Raw genomic sequence first — 18,076 nt, 5'->3', positions numbered from 1 at the left:
AGGAATAACTCTGTCTGCCGTACAGCTGGCACATAATGAATATTTATAAGTGAACTGAATTAATGCACTTACTGAGTGAGGGAATAAATGTATAAATGAATTAGATAAGAAGAAAGGGAGGGGCACAGAAAGATTCATTCAGTAAAGAAAATAAGACAAGTTCTATTACAGGCTTTTCCTTAATATATGTTCCTTAAAGTCATCTACATATCTTATCTATTAACAGTCCTCGTACCAACTTCAAACATTCCATTACTGCCAATAGGCTCTAATCCCTATAAAATTGTTAATTGACAATAAAATGGCCATATACTTTTATTCCAATTTGCTACTGAAGCTAAAAGAGTTCTAAATTTGATTTTATAAATATTCTGTTCTATGATTGAAGGGTTTGATTCTATTCTGTAGCACATGAATGTTTCCCAATTTATAGTTATCATTTATAGTCAAAAGTATTTAGTGATCTGAATACATATATGAATTCAAGAAATTCTATTCTCTAATTTCATTTAACATCTTAAAATTATTAATCTTTCTTATATCAGACCCTGGATTTTTACATACTTCTGCAGTTTAATCTTGCAAGTGACATTTCCAGGCAATAGAAATACTTTGAAAATTAACAAACTACAGCAAACTTTTGGTATTGAAAGATCTAGCACTTGTGTATTCAGCTATCCTCAATACACATAAAATCCAATGTATTAATGAAAACCACAATGAGATATCACTCTACACCTCTTAGGATGGCTTTTACTTTTGAAAAGGTAAACAGAAAATTACAAGTATTAGAATGTGCAGGAACTGGAACCCTTGTGCACTGCTGGTAGGAATATAAAATGATGCAACTGCTGTGGAAAAGAGTTTGGCAGTTCCTCAAAAAGTTAAACATAAAGTTACTATGTGATCCAGCAATTCTCATCTAGGTATATACCAAAAATAATTGAAAGCAAGACTTAAACAGATACTTATACACCAAATATTCATAGCAGCATTATTCACAACAGCCAAAAGATGGAAAGAACCCAAATGTCCATGAACAAATGAATGGATTAAAAAAAATGAAGTGCAGATATACAATGAAATACTACTCAGTCTTAAAAAAGAATGAAATTCTGATACTGGAATGAACCTTGAAGACATTATGCTAAGTGAAATAAATTAGAAACAAAAGGATAAATATATGATTCCACTTATACACCTATAATAGGCAAATGCAAAATACAGAAAGTAGAATAGACGTTACTAAGGGCTGTGGGAAGAGGAAAATGGGGAGCTATTTAACTAGCATAGATTCTATGTGAGATGATAAAAAAGTTCTGGAGATGGCTGCACGGTGATTATGGCTCAATATTGTGAATGTACTTAATGCCACTGAATTATACATCTAAAAATGGTAAAACAGGGTTGCCTGGGTGGCTCAGTCAGTTAAAAATGGTAAAACAGCAGATTTTATTATGTACATCTTCCTACACAAAAGAGAAAAAATCTTAGGTCCTATCATCAAATTAACTCAACATGTCCAAGACTGCATTTACTATCATCCCTCCTAAGCCAAATTCCAACCCCAATTTTCCCATTTCAATCAAGAGAGTTAAAGCTTAAATTACTAGAGTACCCTCTGTTTCCTCTCATTTCTTTACTAGGTCCCCTTTATCGTTATGCTCTAAAAATACATCCTTCACATCGTTCATGATTTCTTCTGCAACTATCTTATTGAGTCATCTTACCTACGGACAAGAGACTTTAAAACTTATCAAATTTCTAAACTTAACCAATATAGAATAAGTTTACTTGTGTTAAATAGTAAAACTAATAGAAGTATATAAAATTTTAAGAAAAATTGAACTCTTTATTACTATAAAAGTAAAAATAAATCACTCCACTATTAAATTCTAACTTTGATCAAAATAACTGCTTAATTTTTAAGAACATCCTTATTTATATTGGTTATTTATACTACTTCACATTAATCTTCCAATGTCATCAATGAATATTTCACACCTACCTTTGTATGATATTCCATAGCATCCAATTCACCTTGATTGAAAACGACACATCTTTTACGCTTCTAAATAGTAAATTACAGAGACAAAATTATGTTGCCATCTATCGCAATATTGATATTTTGAAATATATTAGTATTTCTCTGTTATCACATTTTCCATAGTGTGTATCTTAGTCTTGAAGAAGTTAATCAACAAGGAAGGTCAAAATCAGTGAAAAGAGTATAGACTAAGGAAATAGGCTTTCCCAAATAGAAAAATTACTATGTATTGTTATTATTAATTATTATTATTGTTATTACTACAAATTTAATGAATGATATAAGGTCACCTAACCTGTATCTGCTATGGTACAATGATAAAATGTAGCACAGACATCCATGAACACAAGAAAACTGTGACACTGTATAATATTCCTAGTGTCATCTATCAGTTGATATATATCACACAATTCTCAACTTCATTTATGAGGAAGAGAACTATTCATATACTATCATTTTAAAAATCCCTTGAATTTTCAATAGCTCTTTATGACTGATCTGAGGGCTAGGTATAAATCAGCTATACTAACACCATTCTGTGTCTAACAACTCCACAGAAAAGAACATGTAAGACAGTGCAAAATAGAGCAGGGACTTTATACCTCTTATTGCTGAAACATGAGTGCATACACGGTAGCATAATCCCAGCAGGCTAACAATAAATGTTTCCTGGCTGAATAAATAAATGGACTGAAAACTAAGCTAATTGAACAGTTTGCCTTAGCATATCAGAATTAAGGTAAGTTTTTGTGAAGATATTAATTACATACACTCATCTATATTTTTCCATATTAAAATGAGAAATTTATCCAACATAATAGTGAAAACATTAAAAGATGCCCATACTTAGTGAAGTGCAAATGCTTATTATTTTCCTCTATTAGTAATAGTATTGATAATCCATGTAATATTTCACTGAAATCTCAGACATTATATATTCTTTCCTATGCCTGACACACAGCAAATGGTCAATAAATATTTGTCCAAAGGAAAAGAAAGATGGAAGAAATTACAAGAATATTAAAAGTCCTACTTCAGGAAACAAGAACAATATAATAAATTACCCCTATTACTTTCCTTATTCTAATTCTCAACATGCTTTCTTATTTAATATCTTTCTTCACGGATCTCAGTTATAAGATCCATGAAGGTACTAACTTTGTTTATCTTGTTTCATCCCTGTATGTACAACAGCACACAGAAAGATCTCAAATATCTGTGTGTGAGTAATAAAGTTACTCCTACTCTATCAAAGAAAATGTTCATATAATCTGAAATGGACTTTGTATAATCACTTCTGAACTCTTCAGAAACATAAAAATTATTAAAGCATAATTAATTTGATCTTGAGTATAGCATTCTTGAAACTTCACCAAAAGACTGCAACAGTGTATATACAAATACATATGCTTTAAGAACATACACAATTTCCTATAGTAGCTTTCTACTTTTATTATTAAAAACTTTATGAAATATCACCCTTCCTGCAAACTTCATTATATGAACTTATCCCCAATGGACAGGTCTCTAAGAATCTCCCAAAATCCATAAACTGCTTTGGGATTTTTCAGACAAAGCAGCACACTGTTGAACAAAAACAGCTCTAAAAATATGCAATTAATACAAATGACTAGCAGAAAGGGCTTTTTGGTTTTGTTGGTTTGTTTAATTTACAGAGCATTCACCTTTGAGCAAACTTTGCTTACTTTTGAAATATGCAAATTTGGTCTTCTAAGAATGGTAGAACATTAGGAAAGAGTTAAAAATTACATTGCCTTGGGGCGCCTGAGTGGCTCAGTGGGTTAAAGCCTCTGCCTTCAGCTCAGATCATGATCCCAGAGTCCCAGGATTGAGCCCTGCATTGGGCTCTCTGCTCAGCGGGGAGCCTGCTTCTCCCTCTCTCTGTCTCTGCCTGCCTCTCTGCTTGTGATCTCTCTCTCTGTGTCAAATAAATAAGTAAATAAAGGTTTTAAAAAATTACATTGGCTAGGGGTGCCTGGGCGGCTCAGTGGGTTAAAGCCTCTGCCTTCGGCTCAGGTCATGATCTGGGATCGAGCCCCACATCGGGCTCCCTGCTCAGCAGGGAGCCTGCTTCCTCCTCTCTCTCTCTGCCTGCCTCTCTGCCTACTTGTGATCTCTCTCTGTCAAATAAATAAATAAGATCTTTAAAAAAAAATTATATTGGCTATAACTAAAGCCTTCCTATGCTTTACGGTTTTTTAGACTTAGTAAGTTGTAAGATATTTAAGATATTGGAATAATAAACTTCTTCTGCATGTTCTATAGAAAAATAAAAATGTATTAAAACTTTCTACCTTCCCAATAGAAATGCAGTTTTCTTCTTTAACACCATCCATTGGATCTTCCTTTTCATTCCTTTGTCGGCATTCTTTGTGAACAGTTGGGGTTATATAAGGTTTGGTGACATTAAATAGCTCAGATCGAAAAACATATCTCTGTATGACGATTTTACAATTTCCTCTGGCATCATTATCTGGTTTAGTGGTAAAGTCAAAAGCACTAAATGTAGCAGAGGCTCCCAAAGACATCAAAGAATCCTTTTGAAGAGGATCAAAGTGGGCAGATGAAGTCGGTTCATTTTTACTGCAACAAGGCTCATGATGTTGGTGAAGATGGTAGTTTATGTTGTTAACGAAAGAAAGGTGATCTAATAACCATCCTGAAGAGAGCTGATGCACCACTGACATTCTCTTCTCTTAAAAAAGAAAGGGAAAAAAAAAACAACTCTGGAAATGAGGGTCTAGATGTAAAACCCGATTTTCCAGATTAACTTCTTAAATGTCCTGCATTTCAATAAAAATATACTTCACATACACAGGTAATTTCATGCGCATGTACATAAACTTAACATATACACAAAAGAGAATTTGAGAGTCATGATATGTTAAGGAAAATGTAATGTTTTAATATAAACTTTTAATTACAGGGTTGATAATTCAAACTTTTCAGCCAATTTAGCAAAAGAGCATTAAAACATGATCTTATTTCTGGGATCCCAACTGAATCCTCCTGGGCCCTCCATACAACCTACTGTTCGTCTTTGAATCCAGCCACTAAGTCCACATCCTCCAAGTCACGAAGTCACTCAATTCTTAAAGATGAGAGTGTTCTGTCAAAGCAAAGAATACTACATTACCTATGTGAATTCACCCTTTTTAATGAGATAAACCTAGAGAGGTCACATAATTTCCAGAGGAGTTGTTAGCAGATCAGTCCTTGTTTTTTCAAAGCACATTTGCCATAACAAGCCAGCCCATCAACACTGCCACACTTAACCACTGCTACCATAAGAGTGTGAAAAACAAAATGAAAGACTGGTCTAGGCAGAGCACAAGGCAATTTTAACAGATATCAGAAGTACCAAACCCTAACAAAATTGCAAGGTTATTGGTTCTGAGCAGTCCTCCTTCAGCAACTATGTTTTTTCAAAACCTCCTTTTTACAAAAAAAAAGGGGGGGGCGGGGATAAAGTTCTGGGTATTGCCTTCTAAATGTAGTATAATGAAGAACTTAAGAGGAGGATAGAATAAGTGTTTTAACACTACAGCTAGTAAGAGAGCATTTAGATCCAAACTTCTAACTCCATGTAGTGTCCGCAGTGTGACCATGGACAAGTTATTTAATCTCACTGAGTCTCAAATTCATCCATTTTTTATGATATCTCAGAAGGCAATTTAGAGAACTAAATGAGATAATCTTAAGTGCTGCCCAGTGTCTGACACACAGCAACTGCTCAAACAAATGCTATTAGTGATGGTAATCCTGGTATTGGTCCTCCCTTCAGAGTCACCACTTGCGGTAACATAATGGCTAATGAGAGCAAGAAATTTAGTCAAGAAGACTGAAACTCAGAAAAGATGACATGCCCAATATTACAATTCGTTAACCGCAAATCTGCTCCAAGAATCAGTATGCAGACTTTGGCTCAAAGCTTTTCTCCCAAAGCCACCACTCTCCGGGTATTGGGCAGTACACGTCTCTGAGTTTAAACTCAGGGAAGCAGGGAAGTTCTGTTTTAACAAAGTACACTACGGTGCTTAAATCCTTTCTCTTCTACCTCTCCCCCTCACAACCAAACCCACCTTCTACCCTCTAGGGTTCCTCGTAGCTGTAGTCTCTGGCCACCACTAGAGGACCGTGAAACCCTGGCGAGCAAACTGCGAACCCGATCCTTAGCGGCCGCGGCGCCACACTAGATCCTCGAAGCCGGTGACACCCACCCTCAACAGTCCCCATCTCCTACCTCACCGCATCCCCTGTCAGAAAAACTGCACGACGTCTCCCAGACTTGCATCAGGAAAGAAGCAACCCTCTAAGGAGTGGTCATGAAAGACGCTACTTTCATAGCAAAGAAATTTTTCTACGAGTCAACGGGCGCTGCCATGTTGCTGTACGGAAAAAGCGTTTCCAGGGCGATTTGGAGCTCTCCACCCGCTCCTCAGAGACCTAGAGCGCCCAGGTCTTCAGCGCTAATTTTAGAAATCGGACCAGACTTTGTAGGGGACGCTTGCACTTACTAGAGACGCCAGTGTGCTGACCAGTGTGCTGACCGAGGCGGCAGGCGGCCAGCAATACGCACAATTCCCGCGACGGGGAGAGGCGCGGAAGAGTTGTGCACGCGTTCGACGTACGTGTTGACGTAGACGCTGGCGGAGATTTTAAAATTCGAACTGCGACGGCGGGTGGAGGGAGGAGTTGGTTGTTTCCGCGGCTGCTGTCCTGCCCGGTGAATAGTTGCACAGGTTACAGGAATTCGGTCCCTGGGTTGAGTCACGAAACTGGAAGAAGGTAATTAATGACTTTGAGTTAATTTTATGCCGTCAGAACTGTTCTAAGGGAGAAAGCGATGGCGCTAACAGCTTAGATTTAGAGGCCCTGAGGAGCAACGTTTTGGTGGCTGCCATTGTGAGAAGCCTCCTCCGGGCCGAGTCTGTACGGGGAGCAAGTTTCCCGGAGTCCAATAAATTTCAACTGACAGTGACTTCCAGGGGAGAAGAGGGAGACCTAAGGGCACTCTGGTGGGGAGCAGAGAGTCTGGAGGGAGGAAAGGGGAAGAACTGATGGGAGCAGGGAGAGGAGGGACCAAGATGAAGAACTGTTTGAGGTGTTGCGTTTGAGATCCTAGTGTAACGTCCTAGTGGGTGTGTAGGGAAATCTTAATCTTAAATTACATTTTAAGTGAAGATTTGGAATGTACATGTAGGTGAGTGGGAAATTTGAAAGCATAGCAGAAACGTATAAAGATGTGAAAGAAATAGGTGGCAGAACAAGATGGAAAGAATGTGATCAGTTTAAAAAACAAAGGAGAGCCTAGAGAAGTGACAGGAAACCCACAAATGTCCACAGGGCTGGAAATCAAGACAGGACCTGAGAAATCTAGGTGTATAGTGTCTAATGCCACAGAGATGAGGTAGGACCAAAAGATTTGCAGTCATGAGAATTCTAGGAGACAACTGCTTCAGTAGAGATGAAAGAAATGTTAATTTTCTGAGAAATAAGAAGACCATTTTGTGGACCAGATAATTGATCCTTGTTGGAAGGGAGATTGAAGTAAGAGGGGCACTAATTAAATATAAATAGGAAACAGTGGATTAAAGACAGAGCAAGAGAGATGGACATTAGGAAAAGAAAACAACAGCTGTATTCTCTAAGACCAAAGTAAAGGAAACATCTTTTTTTTTTTTTTAAGATTTTATTTTTTTTATTTGACAGACAGAGATCACAAGTAGACTGAGAGGCAGGAGGAAGCAGGCTCCCCGCTGAGCAGAGAGCCCGATGTGGGGCTCCATCCCAGGACCCTGAGATCATGACCTGAGCCGAAGGCAGAGGCTTTAACCTACTGAGCCACCCAGGCGCCCCAAGGAAACATCTTGAGGTAGTTCTTGTCAGGTAGCCTCTGACTTTCCCAGTGAAAAGACGCAGCCAACAGCAATAAGGTGATCTGGGTTAGGCTTCAGGGCTTTAATTGCCATGGATGTGTCAAGGCAGGAATTAAACCTTATTTATCAGTTGCCTTGCACACTCGGGTGTACATGGTAGGCAGTTAGTAAATATTCGTGTGTGTTGAATATTTTTAAAAGAAGTTAAATACACATTCCCTGCAAATGAGGGCTTCACGTTATATGAACAAGAGGGCCCAGGGAAAGATTATCTTGAAGAAACAATGCTCGGTTGCTTTCTGTTTGGGGATGAAGATAACAGCTGGTGTTTACTGAAGCATCTGTATCTGGAAAGATTTTTTAATACTGAATTCATTCATGAATGCAGGTGGTAAGCATGAAGCGCAGTTCAGTTTCCACCGGTGGTGCTGGCCGACTCTCCATGCAGGAGTTAAGGTCTCAGGATCTCAATAAACAAGGCCTCCATACCCCACAAACGTAAGTCCTCGTGCCTGTCTTGGACAAAAAAATCTGTGAAGATGATTAATATAAAAGTTTACTATGATGTTCTGATGAATCTTGTTTGTTCACATTGGTACCTAATTTGGGTTAATGAAAGCTAAAAATTGGCATATTATTAATTGTGTTTTATCTCATTTGTTCCTTAAATTTCCAAAGCTACAACCTTTGCCCAGCAACTCCTAAAAAGGACTGTTAATTCCCTTTCAGCATTTTTTCTTCTTTTCCTCCTTTATTCTAGACCTGCTTAATTCAAGCTTATTGCTAGAACTTTGAATTTACTGAAGTATATCCAACTTTACCAGAGTTATGACTTATTTGCTTGATGATAAGCTGTGGTTTAGAAGAGCCTACAGAACCACCTCTCCAAACTGTTTTCTTAGTATTCACTGGAAAATGGTATATAATTATACTATCATAAACAAGTTTTTCTCTTTAAGTTTGTTCTAATTAAAAGAAGGCTGTTTGTAAGCCACTGAGGGCTTTATCAACCCTGTGATACCAAGATACAAGTTACTTGCTAACTCTACTTAAATTACTTAGGTTTACATTGTATAAGCCTCAGCTACTTTTAGAAATTTGAATTATTTGTATCTTTAACTTCTGAAATCAGAAATTTTTTGTATTATTACACATTACGTACACTTAAAGATTTATGCCTGGAATTATATTGAAAACTAAACAGCTGTCACTGGTAATGTTTTGGGTTTGTTATTTACATAATGTATGTTCTTAGGTGTAGCTGCATTCTGATACAATAGGCCTTACAAGAAAAATGTTAAATGTAGCTATCATCCTATATGATTGAAGATACCCATTTTTAAATTCTTTTCTTTAAGGTTATCCATAAATGTACATACGTTAAAATGATTGAAATGAGAATATAGATAATGGTTTTTTCTACTTTCTTCTTAACATTTTAGCATTAGTACTTGTGCATGTTATTAGCCTATACCATTTTTAACAGCTATGATTGCTACTAAAAATTTTCATGATTCTGGGCCCCTGGGTGGCTCAGTCATTAAGTGTCTGCCTTCATCTCAGGTCATGATCCCAGGATCGAGCCCCACATTGGGCTCCTTGCTCTGTGGGAAGCCTGCTTCTCCCTCTGCTACTCCCCCTGTTTGTGTTCTCTCTTTTGCTATGTCTCTCTGTCAAATAAATAAAATCTTAAAAAATATATTTCTTTCATGATTCTGGATTATTTTTATACGTAACAGAAAAGAGGTGCTAGTTCCAACGTATTTCCAAAAATTTCTTAAACTAATTTTTTTATATTTATTTTTTAAAGTTTGTCTTTTTCATTTTGTTAAAGCAAAGAGAAACCAACCTTTGGAAAGTTGAATATAAACAAACCCACATCTGAAAGAAAAGTCTCTGTGTTTGGTAAAAGGTAATGATATTTTTTATTAGTTTTAATGAAGGGATTCTAAAAGAAATTGGATGGCATGATCTCTTACAAAAGAAAGTTATAAGCTAGCTTTTTTCCGTTTTAAATGATGAAATGGTTATATCTGTTTTAGATAGTGCTAATAGATCTATCAGCACATTCAGACCACTATTTCATGTTATAAGTGAAGAGATTAAAAATTCTATACCTAGCTTTCAGATAGTATGGAATCATAGCATTTTTAAATTTGGGGGAACCATCATCTAGTTCAACATTTTAGGCCCAGGCTTTTTTATACTCTTAAATATTAAGATCCCAAAGAGCTTTTTATTTTATGGGCTGTATTCATGGATATTAATCATATTAGATATTAAAACTGAAAAGTTTTTAATTATGCATTCATTGAATGTAAAATAATAATAACCCCTTACATGTTAACAAAAATACCACAAGTATATATTTTTTTTCCAAATACAAAACTATTTCAGTAAGAAAAGTGATGTTGTTTTACATCTTTGCAAATCTCTTTAATGTCTGGCTAAATAGAAGATCGCTAGCTTCTCATATCAGCTTCCACATTGTTAAAATATCATACATCATAATAGCCAACCTCTGAAAAACTCCAGAGTACACTCATGAGAAAATGAGAATGAAAGGGGCAAGTACTATTTTAGTTTTTCAGTATGAAAATAGCTTTGACTTCTCAGATCTCCGAGATCACACTTTGAGAACCACTGGTTAGTGTAGATCAGTGGTTGCCTATGCTGAAGGTAGGGCAAATCTTGATTGTTAAAGAGTAAAAAAACTTTTGCAGTGATGAAAATGTTCAATATCTTCATATCTTCATTGTGGCAGAGATTACATGTGTGTATATGTTGTCAAACCTCATCATACTGGACACTTTAAACAAATACATTTTACTCTAAGCAAATTACAACTCAGTAAAATTGATCAATTTTTTAAGAAATGATAAACCCCCAAACTGAAAAAATAATCTGTTCTTTTATCTCACCAAAACCAAATATAACTGTTTTAAGGCAAACCTGTTCAGTTGTTTTGAAATTATTCAGAGATGAAATGTTTGTTACATTACAAAAGTCTTTGCCTTTAAACCAAATTAAGCTTTTTCTGGTATTCATTCCTGCTGATGAAGAATCTTAAGACATTTTTGTATTGTAACTTTTCCCTCAGTGGTGAACCTCAGAGATAATGGTAATTATTATAAAAATCTAACATTTTCTGAGCCAGACATTGTTTTAAGTATTTTGTCTGTACTTACTCTTTTAATCAATCCTCAGAACTGCCCTGTGAATAGACACTGTTATTGTATCCATTTTACAGAAAAGAAAATTGAAGCACAGAGAGATTAAGTAATTTATTTAGGGTCATACAACTAGAAACAAGAGAAAGAATTTGAAACCACAAACTCTGGTTCTAGGCCTTGTGCTCTTAAGCTATAAATTGAATGATACAGTATTTTGATCGGTTAGGGTATTCTCTTTTAACTTAAAAAGATGTCTAATAGTGCAGTTTTGTGTAGAGTAACAGCTGAGTCTATACATGTACTCCTTTTAGTAAAAAGAAAAAAAAATAAGTAATAACAGTATGTAGAAAAGTGGTTCTCAAATTAGCAAATTCTCAGGGGAAAAAATAGCTAATCTGGGCTGTGGAATGAGAGGGCCCAAGCTAAAGAACTTTTAGAGCTTTGGCAGGAGAGAAGTTGAAAGCAGTAAGCAAACCTGCAGGGAGAAATAGATCTCTGATGAACAGAGTTCAAATATTACACCAATGTTCATTGCATCTCAGTTTTGTGGCATATGTTCAATAAAGAAAATTATTATTCTAAGGGTATTTAATAAGCTACAGTTGTTAGCCAAATCAGGCTACAAAGTTAGGCAAAAGGAACCATTATAAAAATATAAAGTTTTGTTTTGTGGGGAAGGCTTAGAATGGAACATATATGTTGCATCCGTTAATGACTAAAAAGTTGCACCATGTAAATTTATGGTAAATAACAATCAGATACATAGTATTGCATGACACAAAAATATTCAAGAGAAAAAGCATACACCACCTATTTTAACATCTCAAAAGCAATTTTCCCACAAGAAATGATGTCAAATGAAGGGGTTAAGAGTGAAGGAGCAATCGTAAAAGGATGGCGAAAGGACTTGGGTTACTGAATAAACTTGGAGAATGGTTTTACAGAAGATCTAGTGGACTCAAAATGCACATTCTTAGGTGATGGTGTTAGGAATGCAAAGTACCACAGTGCATTTTTCTTCCCATCTCATTTTATACTTATCATGATTTGCCCTTTTTCTCTGCTTTGAATAAAAGAATTGAACTTTGATGTTGTTGCTGCTAGGAAAATACAAGATCACCTGAAATAATTTAGACTTGACCACTGCCAGAAATACTTTTGACTGGCTCTTTATGTTTCCAGAACTAGTGGACATGGATCCCGGAATAGTCAATTTGGTATATTTTCCAGTTCTGAAAAAATCAAGGACCCACGACCACTTAATGACAAAGCATTCATTCAGCAGTGTATTCGACAACTCTGTGAGGTATTTTATATTCTCTTAAGTATTTCCCAATAATTTTTCTATTATAAAGTGTTTGATGTTTCATAAAAATTTTTGTAGTTTCTTACAGAAAATGGTTATGCATATAGCGTATCCATGAAATCTCTACAAGCTCCTTCTGTTAAAGACTTCCTAAAGATCTTCACTTTTCTTTATGGCTTCCTGTGCCCTTCATATGAACTTCCTGACACAAAGTTTGAAGAAGAGGTTCCAAGAATCTTTAAAGATCTTGGGTTTGTATGTTATATTTATTAGCCTAGAGAGATTGTTGAAACACAAAGAAGAATCAGAGTCAATTAATTTGTAAAGATTCTGAGTTAGAAAAATCCTGTATTTAAGATCACTGTGAGCAGTATATCTTAGGATAAATTTAAAAGGCAAGAAAAACCACTGTTTGAAGGTTATTGCAAAACTGTAGAAGATAGTTCATAAGGCCTTCCAAATACTGAGATGACGAGGAATAGATAGGATGGGCTGGATACCACAGATTTTATAGAAGCAAAAAAGACAGGATAGGAGGCCTGGAGAAAATGGGGTGGGTAAAGTCGAGAATCGCTATGTAGAGTAAACATGGGAAGGAATGGATTTGAAGATGAAGAGTATACACATGTAGCTTATTTGGAGTACATTGAATTTGAGAGAACAAAAAATCTTAGGAGAGAAGGCCAGCATACTGGTTATAAATCAAGTTCTACAGTATTAGGTATACATGCATGAAATAATCTGCAGAGAAGAAACCAATGAGATTCTGAAATCTCATTTCAAAATAAGACGACCAAGGATGAAACCTTAATAAATATCTTCTAAATAAGTCAAGACTGTGGGTATATATGTGGAATATTTCTAATGTAACTTCTTGACAAATTTAGCCTTATTTTCACAAAATTAACATTGTTGGCCTCTATTTTTTTTTCTAATTTTTCATAGGTATCCTTTTGCATTATCCAAAAGCTCCATGTATACAGTGGGTGCCCCTCATACATGGCCACACATTGTGGCAGCCTTGGTTTGGCTGATAGACTGCATCAAGGTATTTGGTTTTTCATTTTAATTTTTTATGTAGGAAAGATTTTTTTTTTCCTTATGATAGTGTTATTTCTCTATGTCTTTTGCCAGTTATCTCAAAGTTTGCAACTGTTTTCATTTTCCAAAGCACATTTGCTTTTAAGTACTTCAGACTCTTAATAAATGCTTCTAGAGGTGAGAGTAAGGGATTACCACACTGGCAAGGAAATTATTTGTTTTCATGAGGTTTTAAAGCTTAAAAAAAAAAAAAAGTAGGAAATTATTTCCCCCATTATATACATAACATTACTTTGGTTTTTTCCCCTTTATTAATTAAAATTCATATTCATTGAAAAAAATTTTGGAAAATACAGAAATACACAGAAAGTGATATACCCATAATCCCATGACTCAGAGACAACAATTTAAAACATTTCCTTGGCTGTAGTTTTAAAGATACAATTTTGCTATGCAAAGTATGTAGGTTTTTTTCTTTCAACTTTTGATGTATATTGACAAATTTCTCTGCAGAAAACTTGCACCAGTTAAAAGCTCCTCAACAATGTGAGCATATGCCTTTCCCCATGGCATCTACATCATTCTTTTAAAATCTTTACCATTTGAAAGGTGAAAAAAATAGCTTAAACATATATATGTTATAAAAGGAATTGTCTTTTTATATGGTTTGTCATTACTATTTCTTGTGGACTTTTTTGCCATATTTTATGTATATATATTTTTTTGCTTTTATTAATTTTAACCTTTATAATTATAACCTTTATAAACCTTTATAAAACCTTTATTTATAACCTTTATAAAACCTTTGCTTATATTTATCAATATTTTAAACGAATGAGTGAAAATGTGATTTTTTTCATATTTGCAATTTTTCTTCTCAACTTGAACATATTTCACACTTATTACAACTGCCTATTTGTGTCTTTTGCCATTTTTCTATTTTCTTAATGATTTATAGGAACACCATTTTGAACATCAAAAACAGTCAGATTGGAGTAGTTAGCTTGTATGGATATGGTACAGATTTTTTTTCCCTTTTGACTTATGTGCTGTATTTTCACTATTGAGAAATACAAATTGTTATCTAGTCTAGTTTAGTCTCTTCCTTTTATAGTTTTTTTTTCTTCCTTTTATAGTTTGAGTTTCCTGTCCTTAGTCCTAAAATCCCTAAAACTAACACCGTCCTCCTGACATTCTCTTGGCAATTGAAATCCCTTGACAAAATACAGGCAGGCACTGGGTGGTTGGATTTTGACCCAGAAGACATCTCAGTACTTTCAGCACCACCATTGTCAAGATAAGAGTAGAAATCCAATGACAAAGTCCATTAATACACCTCACATTTTATTGAACTTTATGTATGATGTCTGTGCATTCAATCTGTTTCTCCTCAGTGATATCCATGGATGTTGGATAACTACCTCTCTTTTCCCACTACCAAATACTCCTCTTGTCAATGGAACGCTTTACCCTTGTTTCACTAAGCAGCTTATGTTATTCTTAAGTGGTTAGGAGATAGCATTTCCACAGTGATGCAAGACCTCATGGAGTACCTGCTTTGGCTTCTGTTGGAAAGGGACCTCTGGAGATGCCTCCAAATCTATTATATAGTAGAAATTTCCTCCTTGCTATATTGGTTTGCTTGAGGTGGTAGAACTGAACACTAGAAGAATCAATGAGAGATTGTAAGAATCAGTGAGACATCATATGTTTCTTGTTCTAATTATCTTTCCCACTTAACAGAGTCCTAGAAATTTAGCCAGACTTAGGATGGCCTCCTTTAGTCTCTGATATTAAAAAAAAAAAAATTTTCTTCCACTTTTTTCCCTCCTATTTTTATAACTTCATTGTAGTTAAATAATCTTTATTGTTTCCTTCCTTCTGCTAACTTTGGACTTATTTTGGTTTTCTCTTTCTAGTTGCTTGGGGTGTAGAGTTAGGTTTCTTTATTTGGGATCTGTTTCCTTGATGTATGCATTTGTAGCTGTAAACTTCCCTCTTTAAACTGGTTTAACTACAGCTTGGTATGTTGTGATTCCATTTTGATCTCAAGATAATTTTTCATTTCCCCTTTAATTTCTGGTTTGCTACATTGGTTGTTCAGGAGAGTGATATTTAACTTTCATGTTCCTGTGACTTTTTCAGTTTTCCTCCTATTGTTCATTTATAGTTTCATACCATTTTGGTTAGAGAAGATACTTGGTATGATTTCTTCTTGAATTATACTAAGACTTGAATTATACTGACTTGTTTTATGACTTAATATAAGTCATAAATGTTCTTTCCTAGAAAATGTTCCTTGTACTCATGAGAAGAATGTATATTTTGCTGTTGTTGGATATGTTTTGTGTATGTTTGTTGAGTCCATTTGGTCTATAGTGTTGTTCAAATTGCAACTTATTTATTCTCTGTGTGGATGATCTCCCTATTGTTAAGAGTGTAGTATTAAAGTCTTCCAACTATTATTGTATTGCTGTTATTTCTTTTAGTTCTATTAGTATTTGCTTTATATATTTAGGTGTTCCCATGTTGGTTGCATAAATATTTTATCTTCTGATGGACTGACTCTTTTATCATTATGTAATGACCTTTGTTGTCTCTTTCTATCATTTTTAGTTTAAAGTCTGTTTCGTCTGATACATTTTTTCATCCCTTCACTCTCAGTCTGTATCTCTAAAATTAAAGTGAGCTTCTTGTAGGCAGCCTATTTTTGGATCTTATTTTTGTCCATTTAGTAATTCTGTGTCTTTTGGATGGAAAGCTTAATCCATTTGCACTTAAAGTAATTATCCATAGGTAAGGATTTATTGCCATTTTGTTCATAGTTTTCTGTTTTGTAAATCTTTTGTTCTGCTTGGTCCTTATTCTACTATCTTCTTTTGAAATGTGATGATCTTTGGTATCAGCATACTTTGACTATCATTTGTTTGTGTATCTACTTCATGTTTTTCCCTTGTGATTATCATAAGGCTTAGATAAAATATCTTTAAAACTATAACATTCAGGGCACCTGGATAGTTCAGTTGGTTAAGTGTCCAACTCTTGATGTCAGGTCTTGATCTCAGGTCATGAGTTCAAGCCTCACACTGGGCTCCATGCTGCATGTAGAACCTAATTAAAAAAAAAACATTCTATTTTAAACCGATAGCTTCAATAACATTCATAAACTCTACACTTCCACTTCCCCTTTTACATTTTAGCTTATTGATGTTACAGTTTACATACCTTTTTATATTGTGTTTCCAATAACAGGTTATTGCATTTATGGTTCTTTTTAATACTTTTATTTTTTAACTATTAAACTAGAGTCATAAGTGAATTATACACCACCACATTAGAAAAGAAGACTTTAAAAAAAAACGTTTATGATATGTTTATCATTATCAATGAGTTTTACACTACCTTCATATGTTTTTACAGTGTTAAGTAGCATCTTTTTGCTTCTACTCAAAGAACTTCCCTGTAACCTTCCTTGTAAGGCAGGTCTTGTGGTGGTGAACTCCCTCGGCTTTTATGTTGGAATGTCTATATCTCTCCTTCATTTCTTAAAGGCCGTTTTTCCAGATATAGTATTTTAGGTTGACAGTTTTTTTCCTTTCAATATTTTGAATATGCCATCCCTTTCTCTCCTACCCTAAAAAGTTCTATTGAGAATTACACCAATAGCCTTATGGGGGTTTTCTTGTCTGTAACTTCTCTCTTTTCTCTTTCTGCTTTCAAAATTCTTTGTCTTGATTTTTGACAATTTAATTATAATAGTCTCAACATAGCCCTGTTTGGGGTCTTGTGTGCTTCATGGATCTGGATGTCCATTTTTCTTTCTACATTTGGGAAGTTTTCATCTCTTACTGCTTTAAGTCTCTTATTGCTTTATACTTTATTTTTATACTTTATACTTTCATCTCTTATTGTTTAAAGTCTTTGTTGCTTTATACTTTCTATGCCCTTCTCTTTCTCTTCTCCTTTTGAGATTCCCATAATGCAGATACTATATCATTTGATGATGATCCATAAGTCCCATATACTTTTTTCTCTTTTTCATTCTTTTTTCTTTCTGTTTATGTGACTGGATAATTTCAAATGTCCTGTCCTCTAGCCCACTGATTCCTTCTTCTGCGTGGTTGACTTTGTTTTTGTTTTTGTTTTTTTTTAAGATTTTTATTTATTTGACAGAGGGAGAGATCACAAGCAGGCCGAGAGGCAGGCAGAGAGAGGTAGGGGGGAAGCAGGCTCCCTCCTGAGCAGAGAGCCCAATGTGGGGCTCTATCCCAGGACCCTGGGATCATGACCCGAGCCGAAGGCAGAGGCTTTAACCCACTGAGCCATCCAAGCGCCCCTTGACTTTGCTTTTGAAGCTCTCTGTTTAATTCTTTAGATCAGCCTTTTTTTTTACAGCTCTCATTTGGTTTTTTTTTTTAATAGTGTCTGTTTCTTCGTTGAACTTCTTGTTTTGTTCATACATTGTTTTTCTAATTTTGTTTAGTTGGCTGTGTGTTCTTATACCTTAGTAAATATTTTTGAGAGGATTATTCTGAATTAGTTCATAGATCTCCATTTCTGTAGGGTTAGTTATTGGAGCTTTATTAGGTTTCCTTTGGTAATGTCATGT

At 35.1% G+C, this 18,076-nt stretch overlaps 2 protein-coding genes across 5 annotated transcripts in view; one reads left to right on the top strand and one right to left on the bottom strand.

Moving 5' to 3' along the window:
- METTL4 (methyltransferase 4, N6-adenosine) overlaps positions 1-6,687 on the bottom strand; it is a 43,774-nt gene extending 37,087 nt beyond the window's left edge. The window contains exons 1-4 of one of the 4 annotated variants that reach the window (XM_004742796.3): positions 6,586-6,687; positions 5,096-5,177; positions 4,363-4,763; positions 2,009-2,071 (exon numbers count right to left, since the gene is read on the bottom strand). In XM_004742796.3, the coding sequence (XP_004742853.1) occupies positions 2,009-2,071; positions 4,363-4,755 (456 nt within the window). In that variant the 5' untranslated portion in view covers positions 4,756-4,763; positions 5,096-5,177; positions 6,586-6,687. The other 3 variants (XM_004742795.3, XM_045065415.1, XM_004742797.3) reach the window with 3 other exon arrangements.
- Positions 6,688-8,338: 1,651 nt separating this feature from the next.
- The window catches only part of NDC80 (NDC80 kinetochore complex component), a 47,340-nt gene continuing 37,602 nt past the window's right edge, over positions 8,339-18,076 (top strand). Inside the window, exons 1-5 of the mRNA XM_045065414.1 lie at positions 8,339-8,445; positions 9,782-9,859; positions 12,303-12,426; positions 12,505-12,677; positions 13,372-13,474. Of these exons, the coding sequence (XP_044921349.1) occupies positions 8,345-8,445; positions 9,782-9,859; positions 12,303-12,426; positions 12,505-12,677; positions 13,372-13,474 (579 nt within the window). The 5' untranslated portion in view covers positions 8,339-8,344. The remainder of the gene's footprint in view (positions 8,446-9,781; positions 9,860-12,302; positions 12,427-12,504; positions 12,678-13,371; positions 13,475-18,076) is intronic.

Source organism: Mustela putorius, unplaced genomic scaffold (assembly GCF_011764305.1).
Source record: "Mustela putorius furo isolate JIRA1106 unplaced genomic scaffold, ASM1176430v1.1 tig00003858_pilon_pilon_pilon, whole genome shotgun sequence".
NCBI classification, from domain to species: domain Eukaryota; kingdom Metazoa; phylum Chordata; class Mammalia; order Carnivora; family Mustelidae; genus Mustela; species Mustela putorius.
The sequence above is the reverse complement of the archived record's forward strand: the minus strand, read 5'-3'. Positions and strand labels throughout refer to the sequence as shown.